Below are 8,665 nucleotides of genomic sequence, written 5' to 3'. Positions count from 1 at the left end.
TATTTGGGAGATAACCCGCCGGAGCACGGTGCCAACAGCGCCCCGGGCGGGGCACTACCTGCGTATCTCGTATTACGTGCTTTCCACACCATTGGATGTGCACATGGACAAGGGCTCTGCATTATAGATTTATTTACTTATGAATGCCTTGTGTTGTCTAATGTGTCGTTGCTATGTGTGTGTGTGTGTGTATCTGTGTGTGTGTGTTTTTTTTGTTAGGTGAAACAAGTGGAGAAGGCGGCCTCCGCAGACGTTATTATGGAAGGACTCCTGTGTCACACATAAAAAGAAGAAATGAATAAAGTTATCTGAAATAGTATCGTATCGATTGAGATCCACTGTCAGCCTCCTCCCCTCTATCGAGGTAAACCCTGACGAACACACACCCCAGTACCTAAACATGGAGAAATGTTTCATCCAACCTTCAGAAGCCTCTTTCATCCCACGTGGGCTGTATAAATTTAATTGCAGGGGCCCTTATATGATTTTACACGCGTGGGTCGTGTGTCTCCAGCCTGTAATCTTTTCATTGAACTTGGTTTCTCTGAGAAGTCTCGTTTGAAATCCAATAAAAGTGTTGATGTAATGGAATCAACCTCGTTAAGAGTGATTAAATGTATTACCTCCCCCGGTTTGGACCGGCACACACGAGGCTGCACAAGGAGCAGGTAGACATTCTGTAAAGGGGAACTTTATTGCACAAATAAATACATACGTTATTTTCTAGTGTGTTCTAGAGTTTCTAGGAGTGCAGAGTGCTCTACTCACTCCAGTCCCATTTTGTATCACAGAATGCAAAAATATATATAAGACTAGTTTGTGGGCGAGTGGAAAATGGCAAGAAAGCACACAGGATATCGAGGGGGAGACTTTTGTCCATTTCCATCAAGTCGTTCTTTCGTTCCATGCAAAGTAAATTCGTTTCGACATGTTCATGAGCCCTTGTGGTGTTTTTGCGAGCTCAGTTTATTTGTGTGTGTGTGTGTGTGTGTGTGTGTGTGTGTGTGTGTGTGTGTATCTGATGTGTGAGCGCGTGTGCCCCCGCTGCTGAGTTCACAGGTCGTCTGTCTCGCCATCGAAGGGCATGGTGTCCAGGTCCATGTGGATGTGCGAGTTGTCCTCGCTGCACACCCAGCCGATGGGCGTGCGGTTGAAGGAGGGGCGCGAGCGGACGTCCGCCTGCAGGGTGGGCAGCGGCTCCGGCTCCTCGGGGGCCATGCTCTTGGGGAGCTCAAAGGTCAGCAGGCGCAAGGCCTTGTCATAGCCGCCGTAGGGCAGTGCCGTCCTGCGGGAGGTGGAGGGTGGGGGGGGGGGGGCGGGGGGAGGCAATGACAGAAGCAGAGGTTCGACTGAGGTGAGACTGGGGAAGATTCGAGGACGGCGGGAGGGCAGCAAGACACGACAACCACCTCCTCTGAGGCACTGACAAGGGGAGCGTTCCATGTCCCCGGCGGTGAAAGATTTGCGAGGACACAAATTGGTCGTCTACAAATTTGCGCGGGATCAGACTGGCTGCTCTGCCGCGAGATCCAATATTTAGATGCAATGCATTACCCTCGTCAAACGTAATCTCTAAGTGTTTGTTTACTTTAGTTTCGGTTTTACTTTAATTATGTGTCACCAAGCCTGCACTCGCTGCTGTTTCCACCCCCAACTTACTGGAGAGACCATAAAAACAAACCCAAATAACATTACAACATGCAGGTAGACAAAGAGCACACAAAGATACTCATAGATTGTTCACATCCAGGGTCACCTGTAAAAAATGATTGCGGTAAATACGCAGCAGATTGTTTAATGTTGAAAATTCGCTGGGTACACGATGGAAACCTTCAAAGCGTCTTTCTTTTCTGCACGACTTGGGTGGTGCCATGGAAACACACCCCTGCAAGAGGGACTATTTTATCACTTATGAAACATCATTGGTTGTCATGGCGAGGATTCCTTAGGGGAGTAGTGAAGCGACTAGGTAGTTACTATTGGTAGTTACTATAGTAACTACCTACTTATGGCATCTGGAATGTTTGACGTTCTCATGAGAGTTTCACGTTTACCCGCTTTAAAGAATGACAGCGCTCAGTTAATGCAGTTGTATGTATATGTACAGTATGTGACAAATAATCTCCTGATCTTGAACTTGAACCTGAACTTGTGTATGTGCCTTAGTGCGTACGGTCTGTGTCTGTGTGTACATACCTGTATGTGCGTGTATATACACCTGTATGTGTGTGTATATACCTGTATGTGCATGTATATAACTGTATGTGTGTATATACCTGTATGTGCGTGTATGTACCTGTATGTGTGTGTATATACTGTACCTGTATGTGTGTATATACCTGTATGTGCGTGTATATACACGTATGTGTGTGTATATACCTGTATGTCTTTGTGTATACCTGTATGTGTGTATATACCTGTATGTGCATGTATATAACTGTATGTGTGTATATACCTGTATGTGTGTATATATACTGTACCTGTATGTGTGTGTATATACCTGTATGTGCGTGTATATACCCGTATGTGTGTGTATATACCTGTATGTGTTTGTGTATCCCTGTATGTGTGTATATACCTGTATGTGCATGTATATAACTGTATGTGTGTTTATATACCTGTATGTGTGTGTATATACCTGTATGTGTGTATATACCTATATGTGTGTATATACCTCTATGTGTATATACCTTCTATGTGGGTCTTTATACCGGAATGTGCGTGTATATAACTGTATGTGTGTATAAATAACTGTCTGTGTGTGTATATTCCTGTATGTGTGTGTGTGTGTGTGTGTGTGTGCGTGTGTGTGTATACCTGTTGAAACTCTTGAACTGGGGGAGGTCCTCGTGGATCTGGATGGGTCCCGGCATGGAAGCCTTCATAGTGGCCGTCAGCTCCTCATTCCCCTTCATGGCCCGTTCCCATGGCGATACGTAGGTTCGCACATACTCCCTCCTCATATTCTCCTTATCCACCTCTTCCTCCACTGCCTTCTCCACCACTGGAGGACAGCGGGGAAAAGTGGAGATAGAGGGAGAGGGAGAGAGTTCAAATACAAATAGAATGTGTTGGTCTGAACTTCATAGCATCCCTGTGTAGTTGTGTGTGTGTGTGTGTGTGTGTGTGTGTGTGTGTGTGTGTGTGTGTGTGTGCGCAAGACGACATATGCGGCACTCCTACCCTCATCCTTGTGCATCTCGGGCTTGGGGGGAGGGGTGGGTGGGGACATCAGTAGGTTCTGGAGGTTCTGCTGGAGGAAACCAGAGGGAGACAGCTGATCAGCACACCCCTACACACACACACACACACACACACACGCGCGCGCGCATAAAACACACTCTGCTCTCCCACCATGTTCTCGTCGGTGACGATGAACTTCTCCACCCGCTGCTGCCTCATCCTGAACATCTTGGAGCCCTTGTTCTTCATCAGGGAGAGCTCCTCCAGCATCACGTCCTTGGGGGTCTTGATCTTGGTGCCCAGGTCCAGCTCTGCGCCTTCAGGGTCTGACTCGTCATCTGCGGAGGGAGGACAGAGAGAATCGGGAGCGAGTGACAGACAGGGAGAGAGAGGGAATAGTGGAAAAGGTCTCTCTTTACGCGCCACACACCCTGGATGGGACATCAGTTGATTGAAGGGTCTCACACAATTTGCAATTATGGGTCATTTAGGTGCCAGGTTTAGCCCAACGATGCTGCCCTAGTGCAGTTTAGATTAGCGGGTCAACCGAGTGCAACAGATAATAAAGCATTCCCAGCTTACCAGTGGTGGAAAAAGTACAAAGAACAAAGTACTTTGTTATTCTCCTGAAGTACAATTTCCAAGTATATCTACTTACTTAAGTATATTCCGTTTTGGAGACTTTTGACTTTTACTCTGCAAATATATATACTTTTTACTATATATATATATATATATATATATATATATATATATATATATATATATATATTCAAGATCCAAGAGGTTTTTTTGTCACATACATTTACAGTACATACAGTACGTTCATACATATATGCAGTGAAATGTCTTTGCAACGCACCCGGAGATTATGCACAATAGTTACTTTTATATATATATATCCAAAGTATATCTTATATGATATTTTATAAAATCATACCCTATTCAATAGTTTAAAAAAGTAGGTAAATAAACAATCGGGATCTGCATCGGTGCAGTAGCACTTTATAATGTATTATAGGCTCTATGTGACTTTAATATCTATATAAGTTTACTTAAGCAGAAATGTCAAGGTGGTACTTAACTCTTAGTACAGCAGCTTTGTGTCAGGGTAAAAGGGCTTTTTAAAAAGGTCTTTCCTCTGTTAGAGGACAACACTGTCTTATTCATCTCCTTGGCTCACTGAGCGTCGGTGGGATGTGAAAACACAACGTTGCGGTTGTCCGTGTGTGCTTGTATCGCTGGAGGGATGTGGATATACTGTACGTATGTTTCTGTCACATCTGAACAGAAATGAAGCCGTGGGCGGAGGGGTCTGCAGGTCACCAGCAAGGGGAACAGGGAGAGGGGCTTTTTGGGCAACGTCTCTGCGGCCACGGGACGTCCTGTGTGGCGACAGCCGGACGGTTGTAGAGGGAAACCCTGGTCGGGCGCCTCTGGCAAAGCGCCGGCCCCTCCCTCTGCCCCCACCGCCTCGCCCCGCCCGTCCTCCCTCATCGTCCTCCCTCTCACATCCCTCATCCCGCTCTCTGCGCGATGGAGGGATGTGATGGATTTTACTGCTCCAAGGAGCTCCTCATAAAACACTCCTCTCATCCGCCACACGCACTCTCATATCACTCATAACACCTGGAGCCAGGCCATAAACCAACACGTACACACACGTGCACACACACACTATGAAATACACGCAGCTTTAACACAAACTCTTGAACACGTGAAAGCTGAACCACACAGTATAGGCACAAATACACGGATTCACACACACACTGACTCACACGCATAGACACACTCACAAGAACACACATAACTACAGTATGAAGCTAAGGGTTAGCATTGCGATTCGGTAGAGAGCTGTTCACGTTGCCTCATAAATCAGACCTCTGTGTGTGTGTGTGTGTGTGTGTGTGTGTGTGCCTGTGCGAGAGATAGAGAGAGAGAGAAAAAGAGAGGGAGAGAAAGAGTGACAACTCTGAGCAGGAGAGAGCGAGATAGAGAGAACGAGCGGGGGAGAGGGGGGGGGGGCGGCGGCGGTAATTGTGGCCGTTTCCCGCGGGGATATTGATTCGAGCGTTAATTCAAAAGAATGTGAATGTGGAGCTGGATGCTGACGGGGAGGAATTTGGACAGACTGACGCCGACAGACCGGCTGATGGAGGAGCGGCAGAAGAGACGGGTGGATGGGTGGACGAGCGGGTTGAGTAGGGGACGGACGGCGTAACCGAACTCACCAACCGAGTGGTCGACGGTCCGATTGGAAACATCGAGTAAATTCAGATAGATTGATTATAAAATTGACAAAAGACTGGGAATCGGGGAACGGGGCGCCATCACGTTGAGGTCCCCAGACTCAAACGTTGGCAGGTGTGGACTTAAATCTCCTCCGCCGGGGGGATTGGACTGCGTGGGAATGTCTGCTCTGGCGTTGGTGGCGATGCCAAGCGCTGCATTATTTGAGGAGCTTATCCGAGTTAAAACACATTTCATTTGGGCTGCCACTCGCGGACAAACAAATATGTCACGCGCAGATTGCGGCTTATGCACAACCCTGGTGTGTCGCTTAATGGTGACAGATTTGTCTGTGTACGCCATCTGATGATTACTCATAAAGCGTCCGGGAAATGTGAAATATTGTGTTACTGTTTGGCTATGTGTGTGTGTGCGTGCGTGCGTGTGTGTGTGTGCGCGCGCACGCGTGTGTGTGTGTGTGTGTGTGAAAGACGACATATGCGACACTGTAGACCTACACAGTGCCCTTTGCAGACACACATGCTTTGCACTTTGCACACCATTGAATATAACCCCAACCCTAACCCATCACCTCAACCCCAACCCATCACCTCAACCCTAACCCATTCCTCACACACACAGGCATTCACACACAGCCAGCGAAGAAGGCTGACACCAGAGACTTATAGAGAGACCGGACTTATAATTAGGTGTGACATTTACAAGGCTAGATGGTGAAGTCACACAGGATGGAGAACGAGAGAGAGAGATGCGGAGGACAGATGAAAATCTTAGTACGTCTTAGTGTACCAGTGTGTGATCCGTATTTATTGGTTAGTGTGTGTGTGTGTGTGTGTGTGTGTGTGTGTGTGTGTGTGTGTGTGTGTGTGTGTCCGTCCTACCATTCTGGCTGACGTTGGACAGATCCGTGATGATCTTGTTGGCCTTCTTCCTCTTGTTGGGCGGGACGGGGGTCGTCAGGGGCATGACTGCAGTCTGTCGACCGAATGGAGGAAACAGACGGTTCAACACAGCGGCGGCAAGCCGGGTCAGGGTGGAACTTGCACTGGAAGTTTTTGGTGGGAAAGGTATCAGGATCATTTCAACTTTGGCAACCCCGAGGCTGAAAACACAGACGGAATCACAAACTGCCAAATAATACTGCCGCGTACACAGAATCGCCGACGGCCGGTCGGTTCGAAAATGACTGAATCTCCAACCGCAACCCGAGTGATAAGGGGAAATTACATGTTTATTTAAGACTGAAGGCCGTTCCCCGGGGATTAAATATTTGTTTACGCCGGAGATTTAAATTGGTTCCCGTATCGGGGCGAAGCGACCGGAGCAACATTGTTGAGATCCCCTAATTAAGTCGAGAGCGCTTTGCTGATCCAACATCATAAAGTAGCGTCCCCCAGCGCCCCCCTCGAAGCCCCCCCCAAAAGGAATCTAATTCCCGCCGGCCGCCGATGTCTCTCTTGACTAAAGACCCGCACGGGGACGACTCATCCCCCGTCTGTTGCACCGGTTGAAAGCAATTATGTAAGGCTGGAGGTGAGTGCCGCCACAGGACAAGAGGAGCGCGGGGACCCATCTATAGGGAGACAGTTAATGTAATTGCTTTTCATCTGCAGTAATTGAGGCTCATTTCCGAGCCTGGGTTTCAATCCTGTGCGGGCTATTTTTATATACCCATGTTCTACAGGCACAGCACAGAGGCGAGCTGTCACCAGAGCACGACACACACACACACACACACACACACACACACACACACACACACACACACGCGCGCACGCATGAAAACCCACAACCGCACAAACCTACACACCTAATACAGCCCCATTGGAGAGTAGGTGTGTAGTTACACTCGAGGCGGCACACTAGGCACACATCGAGGCAAGCAGAAAATGTGCACACTCCTAAACGCACACACACACACACACACACACACACACACACACACACACACACACATAAACACAGGGGCTTCCACACTGAAACTGCATTTACAGTTTCAGAGCAAATGTCTCTGGCAATGAATGCCGCACAGTGGCAATGGATTAAAAGAGAGATTACAGGCTTTTTGGAGGCTGTGGGAAATGAATTCTGGGAAGTGCCAGCAGGGTGGGGGTAGTGGGGAGGGTGAGGGGTGGTGGACTGATGGGAGGCGGAGCGGAGTGGCAATGGGGTCCAGGGGTCTTGTTACCACCCTATTGCCACCTGCCTCCACCCAACCCCCCCACCCCACCCTGACCACTGTACGCCATGGGCAAAGGGGCGCTCTGGTCCCCCACGGCTTGCCGGTTTTAGCTGCAGATAAATCTCCAGGGGGGACAGCTGAGAGGGAAGGGCATCAGTCAGCACATTCCCAAACACCCACTCGCACATAGACACACACACACACACACATCTATACATCCTCAAGTAACCTGCTCTATGACTGTAAATGCCGCTGGGCCACATTCCGCAACTATCACATCACCACAGGTAGAAGAAGAAAAACAACGTGTGCAGACTACCAGAGGGTGGCCACTAGGCCACAGTTTGACTTTCATTGAGATTTGATTAGCTGAGGGTCGGCCAAAACCACCTGCAAAGTAGTTCATAAAGCAAATCATAAATCTATGCAGCAACTTCAAGCTTAGAAGGGTAGGGGAACACTCCTGTTACCATAGTCCTTGCCATAAAGAACTATACCAGAGGAATTTGAGAATAAAGCTTAGCTTGTAGGGCTTTTAGTACACCCCCAAATTATTTGGAAATCCTCAAACATTCACAGCATCTGCATAAAAGTCTTTCTGAGTTGGCTCACATGGCACGCCGTGGTCATGTGAGGTCTTACCTAACAGTCAGGTAGGTTTTTAGCGTGGGGTTGGGTGGGCCAGTAAGAAACAGGTCCACAAAGGTAAGAAGAGGGGTTCCAGGTAGATCCCAATTCCACAGAGAGCTCTCACCGACTGCAATCCGCTGCGCCGCAGAGAGAGTGAAACCCTATCGGCGGGGCGGCTGCAGTGCCACGGAGCAGGCCGCCCTGGGCAGGGGGTGGAAAGGGGTGGGGGGCGGAGGGGGTGTATTGAAAGGTTGAGACGGGTTGATGGGTGGGGAGCGGGGAATCGGAGGGCGGGGTTCAGAGTTCAGAGGTTGGTGGGATGAGCAACACCTTGGCCCGGCCTATCTATAGACCGATGGCCGGGCTGCTCTGTAAAGGAATACCCCTGGTGGCCTGTCTGTCTGCTCTGACGTGCTCACA

At 48.7% G+C, this 8,665-nt stretch overlaps 1 protein-coding gene across 1 annotated transcript; it reads right to left on the bottom strand.

Annotated features, from left to right (window-relative positions):
• Positions 1 to 675: 675 nt before the first annotated feature.
• On the bottom strand, positions 676 to 8,433 carry myoz1b (myozenin 1b). Its single transcript, XM_080020952.1, has 6 exons — positions 8,258 to 8,433; positions 6,315 to 6,408; positions 3,355 to 3,521; positions 3,184 to 3,253; positions 2,818 to 3,004; positions 676 to 1,285 (listed from the first exon to the last, which is right to left on the bottom strand). The coding sequence occupies exons 2-6, from the start codon at positions 6,397 to 6,399 to the stop codon at positions 1,054 to 1,056; spliced, it is 741 nt and encodes a 246-aa protein (XP_079877078.1). The 5' UTR covers positions 6,400 to 6,408; positions 8,258 to 8,433; the 3' UTR covers positions 676 to 1,053.
• Between the last annotated feature and the right edge of the window lie 232 nt (positions 8,434 to 8,665).

This window comes from Zeus faber (assembly GCF_960531495.2).
Source record: "Zeus faber genome assembly, chromosome: 20".
Classification (NCBI taxonomy): Eukaryota; Metazoa; Chordata; class Actinopteri; order Zeiformes; family Zeidae; genus Zeus; species Zeus faber.
Note: the sequence above shows the minus strand (reverse complement) of the source record. Positions and strands in the feature narration are given on the sequence as shown.

Coding starts and splice junctions, on each gene's coding strand:
- myoz1b (XM_080020952.1), bottom strand. CDS start 6,399: ATGCCCCTGACGACCCCCGTCCCGCCCAACAAGAGGAAGAAGGCCAAC. Junction 3,522..6,314: donor GTCCAACGTCAGCCAGAATG/GTAGGACGGACA, acceptor CTCCCTCCGCAG/ATGACGAGTCAGACCCTGAA. Junction 1,286..2,817: donor CAGTTCAAGAGTTTCAACAG/GTATACACACAC, acceptor CACCTCCCGCAG/GACGGCACTGCCCTACGGCG.